At 39.9% G+C, this 22,660-nt stretch overlaps 1 protein-coding gene across 2 annotated transcripts; it reads right to left on the minus strand.

Annotated features, from left to right (window-relative positions):
* Positions 1 to 547: 547 nt before the first annotated feature.
* cop1 (COP1 E3 ubiquitin ligase) lies at positions 548 to 21,712 on the minus strand. Of its 2 annotated transcripts, none has more exons than XM_080033659.1 (20): positions 20,915 to 21,712; positions 20,401 to 20,460; positions 19,145 to 19,242; positions 18,802 to 18,866; positions 18,556 to 18,657; positions 11,953 to 12,021; positions 11,436 to 11,495; positions 11,173 to 11,252; positions 10,460 to 10,523; positions 10,070 to 10,184; positions 8,313 to 8,448; positions 7,998 to 8,141; positions 7,137 to 7,245; positions 6,927 to 7,008; positions 5,775 to 5,891; positions 4,704 to 4,821; positions 4,357 to 4,481; positions 3,183 to 3,343; positions 1,876 to 1,920; positions 548 to 1,720 (listed from the first exon to the last, which is right to left on the minus strand). In XM_080033659.1, exons 1-20 carry the CDS (start codon positions 21,277 to 21,279, stop codon positions 1,703 to 1,705), a joined length of 2,133 nt encoding a protein of 710 aa, XP_079889785.1. In that variant the 5' UTR covers positions 21,280 to 21,712; the 3' UTR covers positions 548 to 1,702. The 2 variants fall into 2 exon arrangements, with proteins under 2 accessions (XP_079889785.1, XP_079889784.1); XM_080033658.1 differs by having other exon boundaries at positions 18,556 to 18,675.
* Positions 21,713 to 22,660: the final 948 nt, after the last annotated feature.

A 22,660-nucleotide genomic window follows, 5' to 3' on the forward strand; every position in this document is an offset into this window, starting at 1 on the left:
TTCCGCTTTTTGTTTTCCTCTCTATGGAAACACATTCCCGCCAGAAAATAAATAAAGGTGAAAATAAAGAAACTAAGAAATATCAAATGATTCACTTACAAACACTAAACCAATGAGATACTATTTATTTTATTCATCATTATGTAAAACAATACTCTAAATCTTATGATTTTCTATTTAAAATCTAATAATTTGTTTTCTTTTCATAAGCCAGCATGTTATTCTATTAGGTTGAAGTAAACATTTAAACATGATCATTTTGCCATATTAAAGGGATTGTCATTACTAGAAAATGTATGCAAATGCTGGATGCTGCAAAGCTGACTGGATAGCTTAAAGTATGAAGACATGGACATTTATGAAAAGCTCTTAATTGGTACGAATGTGAATGTGATTGAATAATACAATTCATGAAAATGGAATATGCGGTATGCAAGTCTTAAATTAGTTTTTTAGCCGAGTTTCTTACCCCTCATTTCTCAGGGGGGATATTAATGTAAAAGATAAAAATCATAAAAAAGGATCAAAATGACACATTTTGTTTAGAAATAATTTATTCAGTTATACAAGTACAAAACACCCCTCTCACTCAGTTATCATAAAATAGGCAGGTCTTGATGGTGTTTGCCAAATCCCCTAGATGTCAATGTCGTCAACACCGATCACAGAAACTGGCAGCAGTTACAATGCAGCTTGGATATGTTAACCTACACTATATGAAGAGTAATTGCATTGCTTCTTTAAAAAGGAACTAAATCTGCTACTGCCAGGTTCTCATTTTCTTTTAACAAGCAACAAAAACGCGTGGAAAAATAGTCGCCTTAAGTTCCATGAGAATCGCGTGATCACAGACAAAGCACATCTCATCTCATTTTGTCCCGACACTGAACATAATTGTCAGAGAAGTTTCTCAACATTTCCTTAATCCATTGGTCTTCCTTGACGTCCGTACACTACCTCACATTCTACACTCTTAAGCCAGAAAAGGAAGTGACGATGCGCTCGACAGAATGAAATTCAAGTCATATTTTTATTAAAACTGCTTTCTCCCAATCTGAAACACACAAAAGATGTACACATAAAGGTGGGGGGAAAAACATGGCTGACAAACAAACAATGAGGGGGGAAGGGAGATTTAAAAGCTTCATGTGAAGACATAATTTTTTGCATGTCACTTTGTCTTGTGCTTTGGCCTTTTTTAAAAGGGAAACTGCATCACAACAGTAGCATTTGGCTGGATGTAACCCCCCTCTAGAGAGCAACGGCTTCGTTTAAAATAAAAATTAAAAAAAGGTACGAGTTTTGATTTGACCTAAAATCAGAAAGAGGGGTTCTATTGTAGCCGATATCACTTCGCGGAAAAACGAAAAAAAAAAAAAAAAAAAGCTTTTTCTTAAATCTCCATGAGTTCCATTTTGTGCCCAAAGCTAGGTCCTGTCGGTTGTCCCTGCTGTAGAATGACAGCACATCTTCTCCTGCTATACGGATGTACTGGTCCAAAGTATTTTTTGCTGCTAACCCAAAAGAGTGTAGCTCATTCAAAATAAAACCGGTTCCGGTTTATTTCAGCTTTCCCCGCTGTAGTCGGGTATATCCTAGTTCAGCAGGCAGCTCCCGGGCTCTCCCTGCAATCGGACTGATCCTCTACCAAACAAAGAGGCCCGTTGGTGGTTCTATCATGCGCTGAAGGTACGCTCGGCCTTCAGACCAACTCAAGTACCTGTGTGGAGAGGAAGAAAACAGACACACTATGTTACCTGCTAGCTCACTGTAGTCACAAATATACTGTTGATTTATTTTTTTTTTTCACTGTGATACTGTAAATTAGTCAGTCAGCTACCATTTTAGATTCTAAAGCACAAGTTTCACACAAACCTTGATTGTTCCTTGACTGTTTGCAGCAATCAGTACATTTGACTCCTGAAAAACAACAAAAAGTTATTCAAGGATAATACGTCAGAAGTAGTACAATCTAACAACTAGTTAAACAAAATGTCACGTCAAATCGGGACTCGCGTGTGTGCTGTGAAAAGAGTTGTGATCATTTTGTGGAGTGACTTTTTTGTATTACAATGTCATGCGGGCTGACATCCTTTAAGAGATTATGTAAATCTATCATTGTGATTAGGGCTGTGAATGTTTTGGAATCCCACAATTCGATTCGATTTGGATTGCTTGGGGGTCACGATTCGATTCAAAATCGATTTCGGGATTCAGTTCAAAAGAGGATTTCAATATCTACTCCAGTCCACTGTGTGCTAAGAGGCATGTTATGGCATGAAATCAAATTAAAGTCCACGTTTTATTTATCTTAATTTAAGTCTATTTTAGTGTGAAGCTTGTAATGCATGCCATTTTAAGTCAAGTCAACATACATATTTCTAAAAACTATTTTTTTTAAAGATTGAATTTTATTTTTTAATCAATTTTGGTTAAATTATGAATCGATTTAATATCGAGGGAGATGGGAATCGTGACTTTTACATAGGGTTGCAAAGGGGTGGAAAGTTTCCGGTAAATTACCGGAAACTTTCCGGAAACTTTCCATGGGAACTTTCGCTCAGGAATTTTGGGAATATTCGATTTTTGGGAATTGACTTGAAATTGGGGGAAATTTAATGGACTATCATATTCAAACTTAAATGTAGTTCAAATGTTCAAATGTGTATCTTCAAAAGTCTTGTGCTCTGGGCTTAATGTAGCCTCAATGCTCCAGGGTTCTAGAAATCATCTGTGCATGTGATGGAGGAATGCACAGTGCATGTAGGGGGCGTGGCCTCAATACCCCTGCAGTAAGCAGTGTGCTGTGTGCATGTGATTGAGGAAAAGCACATATTCTCAAGTGTGAAAGCATGAAAGCTGGTTTATTTAGTCAAGAATATGCTAAATATACATTTCCCCCGACTATATTTAAAATCACTGTTAAGGTCAAACCTTAAATTTGTTAAATTTTTGGTTTATTCCCGTTAATTCCCATTAATTCCCAAAATTCCCGTTAATTCCCGTTAATTCCCTTGGAAAGTTTCCAACTTTGAAAATTCCCGGAATTTTGCAACCCTACTTTTACATCATTAGATTTTTCACCACCCCTAATTGTGATGTGTTTAGTAAGAGCAGAGTGCCATTCTAGACCACTAGTGAAAGTGAAGGAGGAGGACAGTATAATGAGGAGTTGGACTCACTCCATCGGGCATGGCCCTCCAGCACACAGCGCTGACAAACTCATTGGTGTCGTCTTCCTTCTTGTCCTTGTCCAGGACGCTCTTCACTGTGTCAAACTTGAACGTTAACAGTGTCTTGGAAAGGCCTTTGTAGTAGAGGTACAGGGAGTTGTTTTCACTGCCTGTAAAAAAAAACACACACACACACACACGTTTCATTTACATCATTAATTAGTTATAGCTATTTGCGTTAGGCCTACTGTAAAAAAAAAATGTTCTGGGATTTTTCTGAGCAGTTTTCATAAGTCAGTTGAAATGAGTGGAACAGACCAGTAGCCTACTTGTAGGCTACAAAACCTTCGATAATTATTGCACATAAACAGACAGCAAGATAAGAGGTGTATCCTGCAATTCAAGTAGGCTATTTTGTGCTCAACAAAAGTAAACATTCTTTGACGTTAAACAGCTGTTGCGACCCGCGGCCGTTTAATAACGTGCATAAATTATAACTTATAATAGAGATCGGGAAACTCCGAGCACTTACTCACAAGGGCAACACACTCAGGGAAAGCTAGTTTCAACTGTGGATTGATAGGTGGTTATTGCGGCAACTTGCACGCTCACACAACAGAGAGAGAAAGAAAAATAAACTTCACTAAACCGGCGCTCCGGCTGACTGACGTGACGGCGCTAACTGACAGTTATAATGTCATCCACACTGAATTAAAACACATCTTAAAACACTATGGGCCGGTTTCACAGACATGGATTAAGCCTAGTCTTGGACTAAATTTTGAATGGAGATTGTCCATTGAAAGTACAATTTAGTCCAGAACTAGGCTTAATCCATGTCTGTGAAACCGGCCCTATAAGAAATAACAATCACTTTTCTTGTTGTTAACCCACCGGTCTCCTTACTAGCAGTTTGTGTAGTATGGAGCCAGGTGTGCGTTCGGATTACACAGTTTATTCAATCAATTCACAGTAACGCACCGCATTTAACGTTCAGTAACGATAACGGCGTTGTAACGACAGAAACAGTAATTAGTTAGATTACCCCGTTACTGAAAAAAATAACGGCGTTAGGTAACGTTATTCCCAACACTGGTATTGTTACAGAGAACTGGGGCCAGTTTTTTAACTGCTTGGGCAATAAGTAATCCAACTGTTTTTTTCTTCTTAAATCAATGCTTACCACAGGCAACATAGTCTCCATTGGAGGCCAGACCAACAAAGTTCTTCTCATTGATGTGACCCTTGAAGGAGCGCAGGCAGTGAGGTTTGTTGACATTCCACAACTTCAGCTGACTGTCTGTTGAACTGTTGAATACAGACAGAGTGAGTCAAGAGCTGCGTGGGCTATTTGGTGACGTGATCATGTGCTAGAAACATTATCAACTGTCAAGCCTGTAAAGCCCAAGCTTTTTTTCTTTTAGCCACATTTTTTTTAACACATATACATAAGGCTGTTCTTATAGGGACAATATCAAAAGCAAAGAGTTTACAGTAGATGACATGGGGGCATCTTTCCCCAGTACTTACGCAGAAACTATTTCCTCTCCGTTGACAAACTTAGCGTAGGATACGGCCTTCCTGTGGCCTTTGAACACCATGATGGGCTGCTTAGTGTTACGTAGATCATAGTAATGGACACAGTGGTCTGCGGGGAAAACCAAAATAAAGATGAGGAGTGATGAAGTATTGAGCTAGGTGTCACTGTCCAGGCATCTATGTGAACAGATAGATGAATATTTTCTATATTGTGTGTTCCTTCCAAGCTACAGTAAAATCTGGAGTTAAAGACGCAATTTTAATGCCCCTTTTCCATCTAAAATGTGGGGTGCGTCCTATATAAGCAAATGTACCAGTATAAAATGCGTAGAATTATTTAGACAAAAAGATGGCGCTATAATCAAGCTAAAGCTACATTGCCCCGCCTCACATTGATGCGACAAACCCCTTGGTTTGATTGGTCAGAAGACTCTCCCAGAGCATCATGTGGAATACAGAAATCAAAGCTCACGAAAAGAAACGATCGATCGATATTGGAATTAATTATGGACATAAAGACTACCAATCTTTGAAGAGTTTGGATTTTTTACATTATTTGTTCAGTTCTGGTTAGGTGACTGGTACTACTATGCAGGCTGGCTTTGATTCCAGTGTCCTAGCCTTACTCCAGACAGTAAACAAACAACTTCCAAGATGGAGGAGGGTTTTATTTCTTAGTGGACTTTTGGCCTTAGAGACACAGTGAATGGGGTAAATAAGCCGAAGCGATTCATTGCTGGTTAACACAATTGTCCCTGTGCTGCTCTGTTCTTCCATTGTTAGGTCACATGAAGGATTGTTTTCTGTGTGCAAGAAGAAAACACCCAATTCATATCGCATCCTTTGGGACAGTAATAAATTACATTGTCACAACTTTTGTCTGGACCACCGGTCAGAGTGACCGCGGAAATGTAGTAGTCTGCAAGGGGGAAACCGCAGTGGTGAATGAGGTGTATGTGTGCCAAAAAAAAAATAATAACAACAATACATCACAATGACAGAATAACAACTTTCTTTGCCTGAGAGCACATTCGTGTTGTCCTCAAACTGTCCTGCTCTCACCTGCACAGCCAAAGGCCAGATGATACCTGGAGGTGGGACTGAATTTAACACAGCAGACGTTGGCCTTGGCCTCGATGCTGGCCACAGAGTTGTCCAGGTTGGTCGACCATAACTTCACTGAGACACAAAAGCAAGACGTGTCAGGTTGTTGCAGATGTAGGTTGTTATAGAAGGTGTTAAAAATGCAGAAGATGATTTCTGGAAAAAAAAGTGTGATGGTCATGTATAGAAACTTATTGGCCAAGACAGCAGCAAAAGTGTACATTTTGTCACTAGAAATCCGAGGCCGTCTCCCGCAACCAAAACAGTGGCTGACAGAACTTTAATCTTATTGTATGCCTGAAATAATTGTGTTTTTTTTTTATTTAATTTTTTTGATCTTTATTTCTACAGGTAAATCCCATTGAGACCGAAGACTCTTCTGCAAGGGAGACCTGTTTTCCTTTCCCACGTTACCATTCACACACACATTCATACACCGATAGCAGGCTAACTATCGACATTCACACGAGGCAAGGTGGGTGAAGTGTCTTGCCCAAGGACACAACAACTATGACACAGGTGGCAGGGCGGGGATCGAACCTCCAACCCTTTGATCATCGGCCGACCCGCTCTACCAACTGAGCCACAGTCGCCCCAAAATGTGAAAGGAACAACAACTATACTTCCAAAATGTCTGGAGCTGTGTTGTAGATTATATTCCCAATATAGAAATTGAATCAGTGATAAATATAAATAGTTTTTGCATGTTCTTGGAAACAATACCGGAAAGTGAGGGGAGTAAGAGAAAGAGGTCAAATGGTGTAGTGCTGTTTAATTATGTACATATACAGTATATCTATATTTCCTCATATTCAATCATGTAAACAAAATGTGTTATACTGAGAACATGCACCTATCATCTCAATTCCCATCACTGTCAGATATTTATATATATATTGTTGATCCTTTTTTTTAAAAGTTGTATTAATTTATAAATATCTCTTCCTATTGACTTGATTGGTATTTACTTGGGCAGGGTGGGAGCATGGACACCATTTGTTGCTTTCTGGAGTGAATGATTGCTTGGGGAAGAATTCAAACAATAATCACAAAAGAAAATGGAAGGTGACGTATGTGTGAAAGCCTGTCCGGTGAACTATCCCTCCTTACCTTTAGCATCATCAGAACCGGAGGCTAACAGCTTGGGGTCCATCAGATTGAAGTCAACGCTCCAACACCTTTTTTCATGTTCCTGTGAAAGCAAGCAGAGGAAAGCTTAGGATGGTGTGTCATGAAAGACGTTAAAAATACAGTGTTATTTACCGGGATTGAAAGCAACAAAGAAGGGAAATCTCAATCTCTACGAGCCGAGTGTCATACCTGGTAGACTTTAGACCTCTGTCCAGTGAATCCATCCCAGAGGATGACGGTGCCTTCATAGTCACTGCTGGCCAGAAGGTTCTTGTGATAACTGCTCCAGCTGATACAGCTACAAACAAAAACAGGGTCGGAGAGAGCACTTTTACCTTCAAGTCACAGTTTTAACATCTTCTATAATATTTCTTATTCTATGATCTTTATAAGTGCTTTATTTTGGAATGAACTTGATAAAGATGTCAAAGGGAGTTGCAGTTTGCACAATTTCAAAACAAATTATGTTTCAAAAATTATTGAAAATTACAGACTAATAAGCTGAGCACAATGTGAATGTCACTATCATAAAAATATTGTAACGAATAATAGAGGTCAGCAGACAGACTTGTATGTTTTTGAATACTTTTGCGGATGTGTTTAGACTACCAGATAAGAAATTGCCACTTCACACTTTGCATTGTCACAGACAAACTGAACTGAGCTGAGAACTGCTAAATTGGTCTCTGAATGCCATTGACCGCGTCACGTCTGTTTGTTTTATTTTTTATTTTTTATTGTTTGTTTTATTTTTAAAATTTTATCTGTGTATCTAAATCCAAATCTGATGAAAATGGGGGTGGGACCTGATAAGCCTTTGGCTTCTTCCGTCACCCTTCGGACAACACAAAGTAAGATGTATGAATATATGAAAGAGAAAATAGTGTATTGTGTGGAATTGTCCGAAAGAATAATAATAAAAAAAAAAAACAATATTTCTTTAGCAACATAGGTCTTGGTTTCTGGACTGATTTAGACAAAAAAGATATGTTTGGTTTGCACTGCTATGTGGGTCTGAAAAAATATCCGTAGGTGCATGAAATAATTTACCTGATTTTTGAATTGCAGGTCATTTCGTTGACAGGATAATGGATGTCCACTGCGTCCTGGATGACTGTGCCGTACTCAAACACCTTGATCTTCTTGGTCACACCGGCGATGGCAAAGTAGTCACAGTCACGGTCAAACTCAATACTGAATAAACACAGGGTGGGAACAGTGAGTGGTTTTTCTGTGCAGCTACTCGTTACAATGGTGACCAAAAGCATAAAGCCAATTCATATAATAAATATCAAATAATAGCACACCGAGCCTTAAAAGATCACTGCCTTAAAAGTGTATAAGAGGAAAAACGAAGGTGTGTACCTGGAGACAATACTGGAGCCGTTATAGAGGTCACTGGCGTAGGAGAGCGTGGCGAGCGGCCGCACCGAGTTGTAGCGCGTGAACTTAGACAGACACTCCATGAAGTCATCCAGCTGGTTCAGGTTTCTGCCTTCATCTGGACGCCACACACACACACACACACACACACACACACACACACACACACACACACACACACACACACACACACACACACACACACACACACACACACACACACACACACACACACACACACACACACACACACACACACACACACACACACACACACACACACACACACACACACACACACACACACACACACACACACACACACAGTTAAAAATACTGGGTTAAGGAATTAATGATGACACAAACTACATACCGTGTTTTTTTACGGTAAGTTGAATTTAGCTATACGTCACTTTTTAACAGTAATTCTCATCACATTAAACAATAACCAGAAACAAAGAGCCTTTCTTTTGGGACTGAGTGCCACTGTGTTGATATTCTCTGGAAACAGAATGGTGGTTTCAATTCCTTCAATGCAAAATAAATGGCCACCCTTTCATCAGAGACAAACCCACTCTAAAGAAGTAAAGCCAGAACAACACTCAGTGCGTTTACATGCAGACTCATAATCGGCTAAATAAATGAATAAGACTTCAACAGGACTTATAATGCATGTAAACACCTTTATCCGATCTACTTCGCACAGAAATCGGCACATAAACGGACAAGCGATGTCGGATAAGAACACCTTGATAACTCGTTCATAGTCGGCATTCTACCTGCATGTATACAGGGATCGCATATCTCATATCGGAGTTATTGTTCTGCGCTTGCTCGAGAATCCCTGCGGAGGATTTCACAAGGAAGTGGAAGGAGACGACATAATAAATAGTAGTGTTGTTGCCGGAAGGGAACCGGACGTGGCTCTATAACCACTTGTTGCTACAGCGCCACCTAGCATAGCGGAGTCAGCTATGCTCCAGACTTTTATCGAACATTTGAAAGGCCATGTATACTCAGACAAGTGACGCGGTCTGTTTGAGTGGGAAGTTCGGTATATGTCTTAATCCAATCTAGTTGTCCCATGGAAACGCACTGACTGATTCATACATTCAGGACAGCTGAACATATGGCTCATTAATGAACAGTTATGTGTACATTAGGACTGCAACTGCTTCTCCTGCCGACTTCTTAGTGACTGTCGTGTCCTGTTTGCTTGTCTCTTATGTGCTCCTGTCTTGTGTTGTGCATGCTAGTGTCTAAATGAATGAGTTGGTGCTGCATGTTTGTGCGTTATGCTGCTGTATATGTTTGTGCTGCATGCTGCTGTATATGTGTTTTTATTGTAGGTGTGTTTGTCTAATCTACTGTTTTGTGCACTTTCCTATAATGTTTTATGCACGCTGTGTTTTATTGTCTGCTTATTTTATTGTCTGTTTGCCATTGCCTGTCAATTCGTTCTTACTATGTGTTACAGTATCTTCGGTCCCCTATGTTGTTTTTTTAATATTTATTTATGGATGCATTTTATTTCTGTCATTTTAGGTTGCCTTTTGAATATCTTAGGCCTAACTCTGGCTCACTGACAGTTGGACTGTTGATTAGTGTGCTATGTCCCTGAAATAAACCGATAAATAAATAAAATAAAATAAATAAATACACATGATTCTGGAGAAGTTGCTGTTGTCACCAATAACAGCTGAGAGCATGAAGCCACCATGACACCGTGGCTTTAGTACCTGAGATGCGTGACATCTTGTTGGAGAAGTAGCACTGCTCCAGATCCTCAAAATGAGCCGTCAGCCTCTTCCTCCTGGACGCCAGCGTGCTGTTATACCACGTCTGTCTTTTGCCCTGGGAAAAAAAAACACAATATTTAAGGTTAAGACCACTAACGTTTTACTTAGTGAGTGTGATAGAATTAAACTAATATATACTGCTTAACTTGACAAGGCCATTAGATTAGACCACTAATCAAACCACTTTAATTTGAAGGTAAAATCAATGAGCTGGATCTACATAACAACAACAACAACAGTTAAATAGATACCATCTCCGAACAAGACAGTGAAGAAATGTGAAATAGAAATGGCCGTAAAAAGCGATCAGCCGATCAGTGTTGATCTCACCTGTGTTGCTCCAACAAATCCTGGAGGATGGTTGTAGTCTGGAGTGTCCATAATACTACTGCAGCTATGAAATAACAGCAGACAGAATATACCAACACATAAGGCATATTATGTAATACAGTAATGGAGGAGCATTTTAACATCAAGACTATATCTACAGAGTTTGCTTTGCTATGGGATGGATGGATGGATGGAGGGATGGATGGATGGATGGATAGATGGATAGATGGATAGATGGATAGATGGATAGATGGATAGATGGATGGATAGATAGATAGATAGATAGATACTTATTGCTCTACATTCCCACACTTGTCAAGTTAAAACTGTACAAAACTTAAATAATAAAGTACTTTGTAAAAGTACACTTTGATTTATGATGATAGAACTCTTCAATACTAAAAATTACATGTAGAAAAAATATGTTTTGTAAACTAACTGCAGGCACTGCAAATGCAAACAAATCCTCCTTCCTTTAAACTACATAGTGCACCTTTAAGCGTTACTAGGTATTAGCCAAATAGGAATAGTACTCATTATAAAGCAAAAAATAAATAAAAATCAGTAAAGGACATCTGTGCCGGGAATGGGTTGCTACTTTAGCAAACAGAGAAGCTGAATGTGAATGGTTGCACTCTGATGGCTATGGATAAAAGTCAATTAATATCTATCAGTATTTACAGCAGGGCACTGAGGGGGCAGTGATGTGTTACCTGGGAGCTGGTGAGGGAGCCTCCACATTAGGCACCGTGCACTCAGCCTCCATCATGGGAGAGTACAGCCCGCTCATTTCCTGGAAGATGACACATAAACAACATGTTTTCTCTCTCATCTCAGGCTGTTGTTGTTGCTCATTTTCACAAAATAAAATACAGTCAGGTTATTGTGTTTACTGCTACTCTACATATCCATTTTAGAACATGCCTTGATTGAGGGCTTGGGGACAACATGGTGGAACATTATCTTGATACTTTACCTCGACGCGCTTAATGTCGTCTTCCAGGAAGTTGAGCTCTTTCTGCAGTTGCTCCAGTTGCTGTTGACGAGGACCGGGTAGACAGGTAAATATGCATTCGGACATTTTTTTTTTTTTTTTCATGACATATTCCCAGCGTTCCAAATACTTTTTACTTATTTATTATTATTATTATTATTCATAACATTGCGCCTTGATCTTGCCTATTGCTTCTATATCCGTCGCATCCCCGTTTTTTTTATATAGAGGCTCCGTCGATGTGACGTCACTTCCGGTGCGCACTGGATTGTTGGTCAGAAACACTGAAAATCTCTGACAGATGCAGTAGACATCCGGGTATTTATAACCAGCCTAAATCTGGCCACAAGAGTCAACACATCCTGAATCTTTTTTTTCTACCATACTAAATAGTAGATAGTATGGGTATTGGAACGCAGCCATTGTTTTTGTAAATGTCCCTCAAAACTGCATTGGGTTTGATTTTCTGTACTTTAGAATAGTGAGTACAGTACAGTACCTCTCTCTTGTTTCTCCTGGCTTCTTTAAGGAACTCCATGAGGATCTGTCTCTGAGCTGCTTGAGATTCCTAGTGGAGAAAATAAGACAAATAAAAAAATACATATTCTCACACAACCAAACGCACAGCTGCAAAACACCTTTGATTATCCTCTCAAGAGATAAAATATATATCATATAATATAAAAAAACATTTTAAGGTGCCAGTGGGGGGAAAAACATAATAAATGTCTCACGCTCACATTCTTAGATTGACATTGACGACGTACACACATTTGGTTTTTGATAGCGTGTCCGAGGGGGGTTAATAATAATAAATTACATTTACGCTTCGGCAAAAACAAAAAGGGTTGTATTTTAAGTGGTGTACTTCAAAAACATTTCAGGGCGCATCTGTTACATAGTAAAACAAAAGTCCCATGAAAACGTCAGGATGAAAATGTGTGAGCATTGAACTGTAGAAGCCAAATCAGCAGCTGTGTGTCTGAGAGCTCCAGAGACATGACACTGAATGCTGAATTTATGGGAAAGATACGTCAAAATCTAACGCCAATACTAAATGTGTATGTTCATTGATGGGAGTGTGAGGAACAAGGCTGTACACACTCACACTGGGCCGAGCGATTTTGTGAACAACAGTACACAAAATGCCCAATCTCTGCCATGCTGATGCTTTCTTCTAGGGATGCGCGTAGCGACTACATTTTCCCAAACGTTTAAAACAGACATTTTAATTTGGACTAGTCGACTAGTATGTAAGCGACACAACACTGAGAATCCAAAGCACAATGCAAACTATTACGTTCAAACTGTTTGAAGAGCCCTTCAGCCGTAACATTCCTCTCAACAATCACCAATCCGTAAATGGAAATGCTGTTGTTATGTGAGGGGATCCATTTCTTTTTTCGGAGAGCCGTAACTTATTATTATAGATTGTGCACATAACGGACGTCATCGGGCACACATGCTGGGGCACACATAAATTGCTCTGAGAAGCGGTCCAAGTATGATGTTTTGTCTGTGCAGAGATAGTTATATTAAGTGTGTTTTTTTATTCTTGTTAAACTTTTAGTGCTGTGCCCGTTTTGCTTCTCGCCGGACCGCAAAGTCCCCGCTGTGTGTTTTAAATTATTCCCCCCGCCGCGCATATAGCAATGAAGCCATTATAACAAAAAAGAAAATAAATAAAATAATTCATTTTTAGTTTTGCTTTTTATCTCTCTCCCCGCTCGTATTCACCTATAAACACACACATGCATATCCCAAACAACCTATGATCCTCATATATTTAAATCAATGTTGTGCTGTTTTTCCACGTGCCGGGCATTAGTTTACTAATCGACTAGTATTCGTGGCTCCAACTAGTGACGCAGCAGACGTTTAGACGTTTAACCAACTAGGTAAATGGTAAATGCCGGTAAATGGACATGACTTATATAACGCTTTTTAAAAGATTTTCTCAGCCCCAAAGCGCTTTACATTTCTTACTACATTCACCCACTCATACACCGATGGCAGTAGCTGCCATGCAAGGCGCTCGCTGAACCATCGGGAGCAATTTGGGGTTCAGGGTCTTGCCCAGAGACACTTCGACATGTAGCGGGTAGGCGTGGGATCAAACCTCCGACCCTGTACTCCAGAGGCGATCTCCTTATCCACTTCGCCACTGCCACCCTGTGCATTGCTACTTCTGCTGTTAACTGTAAACTAATACAAACACCATGGAAGGTAAATGACTGCTGTGTACAGCAAATATTTCCATTAAGGTTTGCTTAAAAGGCACATCCCTAATGAAACAACAGGACAGGGTCCCTTTATCCGACACATTGATTGACAAGTTGTGTAACAGTGACTAAGACTAGACCAATAAAATGTCAGCTGTTAAAGGGGTTGTTTACACCAGCAAAGATGACAAATACACGTGTGTAAACTTTAAAAAATCCAGTATTTCCTATCAGCTACAATACACGTGCAAGTTAATGTCATAGACCAGTGTTACTCATTGCGCGGCTCGCCAAGCTTCTATGTGCGGCTCGCATGGCAGTAAAAAAATACTGTGATATGATCATGCAGTTAATACAGATATTTCATAATACCATTAAAAACAAGCAGATCTATAACATCAAACCTGTTAAACTAACGTGGCTGCTCTCATACAAATAATGAATAAAATAATAAGTCAACAACGGCATTACAAGGTGGAAATACAGACTAGAAAATATATTTAAACTTGCTCAGCCGTACGCTGACTGACTGCGGGGTTGCCAGATTTGCGGTATTCATGCATTACAAGGGAGAATGTGCTCTTGGATAGATTGGGCTACGGTGGGGGGAAAAAAGAACTCACGGTCAATAAAAATATGTTATGCATACCGTCTATCACAAGCATGCTCACGAACATGGAGTATATTAAATCATTTTCAAAAAATAAATCTTGTTTTATATCGCTAAATTGGACATTGAAATTGGAGGAGACTAACAACCTGGCAACCATACGCACGGTACCGCAACAACACTAACTTGGATGCGATTTCAACATTTCATGCTGGTTATTTAACTGGTGTTATAAGGACTGAAAGTGATTGAACATGTGCTGAAAATTGATAGTTGTCTATTCATAACCAGTTGGGCACCAGGTGGACAGATACAAAGCTCCACAAACGAGGAAAATTAAGTGTGTTGGCTAAACTGCATATTGTAGCCTATGTTCACTTTGATCAGGCAGGGTTCCCAATGTCTCTGAATTATTCCAGAAAAATAATAGGCTGCTAAACAGCTCACATATGACACAGTTGAATTAGCCTCTTAATTTTCCTCTCATAGTGCACCTGATTGATGCATTTACCTTTTGAAAGGTAAAAAAAAAATGTATTCCAGGGGGGTATTATATGAACACACCCATGTTGATTGAATATGTCATTCATAATTCTTTTTTACAAATATTTGACTAAAAAGTAGGATAATAATTTATTCTTCAATAGCTTTGATGTTATGTGACCCAGTGTCTTCAAATTATTCCAGATAATAGTACACAGTCACACAACTCTTAAATTTTCCTCCAAAAGTGCACCAGGTTAATGCATTCTGGGTTAAAAAGGTACCAAATTTTCTGACCCCACTAAGGACTGGGTTCCCTCAGTTTCACAAAATTCTGTGGGAAACACTGGTTCAGGAATTAGCCTACATATTAATATGCAGGCATGCTTGTATGACTGGATGTATAGCTTTTGATACTTTGCGGTAAAAATGGCTCTCCTGTTGACTTTGCCCTGTCAGTGCGGCTCTCCTGAAAAAAATAGTGAATACCACTGCAAACATCTGGAAAAACAACTACAGATTCTTGTGTGAGTATTGAGATGCACTAAATGCAATCTCAAACATGTTAACTACACATTTGTAATTCACGACTATTGAAGTCATCATATAATAATATAAAATGACCACAATATAAAAGTCCAAACAGATAAAAGATAAACGTGTCCAGAGGCTAAACAGCTTGGCTCAAAGAAGAACACGCGAGACCAAAAATGCATCAAGAATGCGATCTGTTCTGTGAAAGACATAAAAAAGCAGATACCGCGGCCAATAAGCAATATGAACAATTCCAACCAGCAGGGATGAACCAGATGACCCCTAAACTTATAGTTCACGTGTTTTTGTCCCGTCTGAATCAGAATAAAACTAAACATATTCATAAAACAAATATACTGTATGAGAAGGAATGGCATGACAGGGCCAAAGGAGCGGAGGGTTACATAGGAGAAATAGTACCAAAAATGTAGCAGCAGACTAGGCCATAAATCTGACCCGGTCCATTTGCTTCAATATTAAAAGACGAGATATGCTGCAAGATATGAAACTAGGCTGGTTTTTGAATGGGAGTTATGGAACCCATTGACTAGTGGTTGGTGAAAAAAATATATATTAATGTTAAAATCGCGATACATATCTCCGGCTATTTTAAATCTATTCCTAGTTAGCTGAAATCGATTTAAAAAAAAAAATTGATTAAATAATAATAATAATAAAATAATAATAAAATTATGTTTTTTTTTTTTTTAAAGAAATATGTTGACTTGCTTTAAAATCACTTGCATTACAAGCTTCACATTAAAATAGCCTATAAGGATTTCATGCCATAATTTGCCACGACGCCTCTTAGCACACAGTGGACTGGAGTAGATCCTGCAATCCTCTTTTAAATTTAAAGTAGAAATCAGGAATAATTTCAAAAATATATATATATATATTTTGAATCGAATCGTGGACCCGGGAATCAGAATCGTATCGTGGGATTCCAAAAGATTCAGCGCCCTAGTATTAACAGACCCCTTCAAATGTCATCATCTTTGTCATTCGCAACATGTAGGATTAATTACTTATCTACACGCTTCCCCTTTTACATCAGTGGACTAGGGGGTGACGGCTTATTATAGTGTGTGGCTCATTATAACATGGACTAGTCTATATTAAAACAAAAATAGTGGGAAAAGCAGCCTGAGCAACACAGTGTCAATAATTTGGCCATAAGCAGATTGAAAGTAAAAAGTAGCTGATGTGATAGACCGCTAGTCAACAGGATAGGCTGTGGCTCCTACTTCTTTTTATAAGTGCATTCTTCATCTCAGACCCACACTGAGGTAAAAAGGGGGGGGGATGGTCCAGGCTATTGGAAGAGTATATTTATTTCTATTTGTTAATTAATAGATGCTGATCGAGACAAGTAGACAGGGTGATCACTCTTGTTAAAAAGCAAAACTACAACATTAAGCGCTCGCGCTCTCCCTCACTCTGTCTGTCTGTCTCTTTCTCCTCACTGCACACTCAGTCACTCCGACAGCATCATATATTTTTTTTTAAACATATTGCCGTCCCTTCAATGGAAACAAACCCTACAAGAAAACATTATGCAACTATGCAGAAAATGTTTTAGTATTTTTACAAAGAAAACATGGGGGGTAAAGGATGCACGCAGATTGAGGCGATACTAGGGCTGTGTCAAAAAATCGAAATATCGATATATCGCGATACTTAGTTTCCCGATATCAGTATCGATTTTTATATCAAAATATCGATTTTTTTAATAGGGAATAGAATGCATAGAACAATCACGGGTCAGATTCAAACCCATGTCTGCTGTCAGGCCTGAGCCTCTAGGATACTGACTATTGAAGTTAGATCAGTTTTGTTTATAAAAATACTTAAGATTCACTGTGTCACAAAAGCACACTGATGTGTTTTCATTTTCATTGTGTCCTGTACAGTTAGTACAAGAGTGAATTGGATTTGTTATTTTGATGTTATGGCAGCTGCAGCAGTGTTTGATAATTTGCCAAAACAAAAAAAAAAGGAAAAAAATTGTAAAGGAAGTTGTGAATGAAATAGTTTTGACTTCATTTGTCTGTACAATTATCACTATATTGTGCTGTTATGTTTGACAAGGCAACTTGTTTATGGAATATCGCAATATATCGCGATATATCAAGATACGCAATACATCGTGATATATCGTGATATATCGTATCGTGACCAGTGTATCGTGATACGTATCGTATCGCGAAGTCCTTGACGATACCCAGCCCTAGGCGATACTGTGTTTCCCCTTGCACGAGGACGGTGCAGTTGAAATGGCGTGTGGCCCATAATTGGTTTAGCCTACTAAATACTGAAAGTATAGGCCAGGGGTTTGTCAAACTCATTTTGGTTCGAGGGCCACATACATATCAGGGCCTCCCTGATCTCAAGTGGGCCGGACTAGTAAAATAATGGCAAGATAACGTACATATGTCAACTCCAAATCCTTAGCTTGGTTTTTCAGTAATATGCTTTATCACTCAGCCTACATTTGTAAACTACATTATCATGGATCACAAGGGATCTCTGTACCGGCCAGGAAATGTCTTAGTAAAGGCTGCTGCTGGCCAAGGGAATAGGGAACATTTTGGGGGTATTTTGCTCAAAGATGCCAATACGCACTAATGAAATGTATGTTTGACACCACTGGTAGAGGCTAACAGTTTTTTGGAAAATGTTCACATTTCATACAAATACCATAAGACTATGCACTCCTGTAACTTGAATTAGGAGGTAAAAAAAACGTGATGACGGTTTTTGACGCCACACCTAGGGGTTATGTTATATACCGCAATGTTGTGTGGCTGTGTTGGGGTTTTTGTCACGGCTTTACCAAGTGCCCTAAGCTTGCCAAGATGCTAGCCTGGTCATACCAGACCATCGTACATCATTTTATTTGTACAGAAGGTCTTGAATCGCTCAATTGACGAACATAAACTCACTTGAAGACAGGTTTCTGTTGAAGTTTAAAACTATTGGATCTTGCCAGTGCCACTCTGGATCTGCCAACCAATCGCATAACGTTTGGTTCTGAGCCACTCCTTCTGTTCCCTGATTGGACTGGCAGAAATCTGGTTGGAGAAAACCAACTAATATACCGCACACCCAGACTGACTACTGAAGGGAAATGAAAATTGAGCGGAAGTATGTAGGCGAGCGGTGCCAGCTACAATATGCAACTCAGTGGCTTGACAAAGACACCACAGCTAATGGAGCGCATGTCTGATCACCCTGGGAGCTCTTTACTTACAGCCTCCAGCTGCTTCTTCTTCTGGACCAGCAGCTCCAGCATCAGGTTAACATTGGCCAGGTCCAGGCTCTCCTGGTCTGGACTCAACACATCCTGGAACACCTGCCAACGGGAGCCATTCTAAGTGAGGGGTCGGAGACACACATCAGTCCTAAGTAAAGGGGAATTTCTACCAATGTGAGGGTCGGGGGGTGGGGGGGGGATAAAGGGCGTGGGACCTTCACAGGAGTCACAGTATGTACTTACAGGGTGATCTAACTTTAGCCTCTTCTCCTCCGACCGTTGTTTCTGCTTCAAGATCAGTTCGTTTACTGGAAGACAGGCGATGACAAATCATTTGTTTTAATATGTTTACATTTCATACAAAACAAAAGACTGTGCACTCCTGTAAGTGTGAAAGTGGGGAAGAGGGGGAACGAGACAAATGAAGTAAGGTATTTGACGGACAGGCGATTTAACTTAGGTAAAATAAAAGAAGCAGCAATGATATCACAATCTGTTTGTTTACTGAGACAGTTGCGTTACATACTGTTAGTGATAGAGTATAGTTAGACATAAAAGAAAAGCTCAATTGTTTTCAAATACCTACCGAGAAAGTTTGGGTAAAGCTGGTCCACGTTGTCCACGATGTAGTTACACTTGGGACATCTGTTGCTGTCCTCCAGACTCTGGCGGATACATTTGAAACTGGAGCAAGGGCAAAGAAACAACTGAATGATGGGCACATTATAATACATAACTGAAACAGTACAACGTTAAGAGTTATAGTGTGGGTTACTTGTTGTCATTATAAAAAAGGTGCTACGAGGAACGTTTTTATATTTCTGAAACTGTCTAATTTTTCCTCTGATGATCATAAATGAGATTAAGTTCAAAGAATGCTATTTTTATAATGTTTTTCTAAATGCCTTTGTCATGGGTACGCTCACCCAGCAACTACAACTGTCGTAGTAAAAACACTACCGCTTTTGTCCAAAGGAGGTTGCAGGAATTGACAAAAACCTGAAAGTTCCTCGGAGCACTTTCAAGTTGTGCTCAAATGTCAATGTAAAAATAAAAAACATACACTCGGACAAGTTTGACTTCTCGTGTTGTTCTCACGTGACTTTTTGAAGTGAAAGTTTAATGCTTTTCTCCTTTCATAATTTTTGTTAAAAGTTATGCTGCGTAAGATTTTCATCTAGGTCCTATCTATCAAATAGAGAGTTAAAAGAATGGTGATTGAGCATATGACCCACTGATGAAAGTGCCTGTATTAGCTGCTTTGCCCAGTGATACTATTGGAGGGGCTATGACGTATTAACTGCGCTGCCTTCTTTTTACTGAGGACACGGGAGCTTCAGACTCGGTAGTACTGAGTTCAGACCTGTGTGCATTCCAGTACGTGTTAGTTTTTTAAATTTCTTTTTTATCTTTTACATACAGTCTATGATTTGTATAATACATGGTCCTAGGTATTTGTTGTTTTTGTTATTTCCTGTAACGTTCCTGTTTGACATTGCTAGTCACTCCATATGCACACACACAAACAGCGCAAATGTTAAGTTCAAATCATATCCGACGGACTATGACACATTTTGCTTCTTTTTTTTGTTTTTGTTTTTTAATTTGTTTTCAGAAGGTTTGTTTAGGGGTTTGTTAACTTATGGACAGGTGGAAGCTCTACCTGTAAGCATCATCAGTTAGTTGAAATGTGCAAGCTTCAAGTTGCCACTTTATAGTCTTGACATTTTGCACTGATGTTGGGCATTCAAACAGCTCATTATTCTCCAATGAACCTTCAAGTCATTTTTTCAGTGAACCAACCAACCCACCCACCCACTCACTCACTACTTCAACACTTACCAAAAACTGTGCCCACACTTTGTCATGTGTGCCTCTTCTATCATTTCGAAGCAAATGGGACTGGGGGGGAAAGTAGACAAAAAGCTGGGTTAAGTGAATGTCAAAAATGGAGCTTGGAAACATCTTAAAACATGCTCATACATAACTTCCTGCAACAAACAGTCTTGGAAAAGAAAATAGGGAATATTTTTTTTTGCAGTTTCTAGGTTATAGCATCTCAAACGTATTAGGGCTTCTGCTAGTATGAAAAATCAACAATAACAATATACAATATATTGTTTTACTTTGACATTGCTCTTAAAATGTCTGCATTAAAATGTCGATTAATAATGACATTAAACATGACAAGTGTTTCTGGAAAAGTTTTAAAAAAAGTATCTCATTTCATATGGGTGCCTCTTTACGGTCTATGATTGGCACCAGTGTCGAAACAAACATTTTGGGTATTGTGACAACACTACGTACTGTCTACAGATACAACAGCCTTCCACGGTAGCTCTGGGAGAAAACTAACCAGACAAAATCGTTGCTTTTATCCTCGTATGAGTTCAAGAGGCCGTTGTAAAGGGGCGCTTGGTGGAGGGACTTCTTTCTGCTGGAGGACGCGACTGGTCTGCTCAGTGAGGCGAAGCTGCCCCGGGACGAGGGCACGGCGGCCAACGTTGGCACCGACGACAAGCCTCCCTCCCCGGCTGCTACTACTGCTAGGCTCCGGGAGGGCACTACGTTTACAGAGGAGCTGCCGTTCCCGTTGCTTGTGACGGAGCTACTGCTGCTGCTCCCGCCGCCACCGTTTGAGTTCCCCGTGCCTCCCGTGCTTGTGCTGGGCACTGAACTCGCCCCGCCAGGGCTCTGCTGCGGCCGGTTGCCTGACATCATGCGAGGCCAACAAGAAGCTCCCCAAAAGCCGCTGCGTAGCTCTTCAAAGCATCCGCGCAGTCAGTGCTGCTGTGCTATTTGACTACTTTAGCTTAGTTTGGCTAGCTAGCATCCTGGGAGAAAAGCAACAGTGGCTAAAACACACAGCGCATAATAAACGTGTCCGTTTCCGTCTGCCTCGCTTGTGTCACTGACAGCGTACTGGAAAAATCACTCTAATATAAGGAACACGCAGACATGAGTATTGAAACGGACAATAACACAACAACAACTGCGTTGTCCAAGGGATTAGCCGGTTAGCTACTGTTAGCTACGAGACTCTCGCTCTTCAGTTTCCTCGATTACCCAGGTAGCCAGTGTGTGTATGCTCCCGGCTTTCAAACACCGCCCTCTATCGAGAAGGAGTCTAAGTGCGCCTGTGGAAATATAGGTTGCGTTCCGAATCGCATACTTTCTACTATATAGTATGTAGAAAAAAGATTTAGGATGTCCCGATTCTTGTGGCCAGATTTAGGATGGTTAGAATACCCGGATGGTCTACTTCATGCGGCCAAGATTGTTAGTGTTGAAAAGTGCATCCTATTTGGGCGATTCTGATCCACAATCCAGTGCGCACGTGAAGTGACGTAACATCGACGAAGCCTATAGGTCCATGTTATGAAAACAAACGGGGATGCGACGGATATAAAACCAAGAGGCAAGATCAAGGCGCAATGTTATGATGAAATAAGAGAGTAAAGTATGTCCCAATAGTATGCCTACTGCATCCTAACTAGATTCGTTTTATCGTCGGATGTAGTATGTAGAATAGAAAAAAGAAAGAGTATGCGATTCGGAACGCAACCATAGACACTTTGGAGTAACTTTGCTGTTTTGAGTCACCAGCACTGTTTGAATAATTTCTGTCCAAATACCTTACGTAATGAAAAACAGTAAGGATGCAGCATTACACCGATTGACCCACCTTTTTTATTGTAAGCAATTCCCTTTTTTTTTGTATCTTTTTTTTGTGTCATTTTTATGCTTTATTGATAGTGTAGACTAGAGACAGAGTTGTACACCAAATATACCTCCAACTTAGGTTTCTTTTTATTTGGTCTCGTTAAATCAGGGGTGTCAAACTCATTTTGGTTCGAGGGCCACATACAGCCTCTCTGATCTCAGGTGGGCCGGACTAGTAAAATAATGGCAAAATAACTCCAAATCCCTAACTTTGTTTTTCAGTAATATGCTTTATCACTCAGCCTACATTTGTAACCTACATTATCACGGATCACAAGGGATCTCTGTACCCCCCAGGAGATGTCTTAGTAAAGGTTGCTGCCGGCCATGGGAATAGGAGGTGCGGCGCGTAGCGCCGCAGCAAAAATTTTGGGGGTAT

Source organism: Ammodytes marinus (genome assembly GCF_949987685.1).
Source record: "Ammodytes marinus genome assembly, chromosome: 9".
NCBI lineage: Eukaryota > Metazoa > Chordata > Actinopteri > Uranoscopiformes > Ammodytidae > Ammodytes > Ammodytes marinus.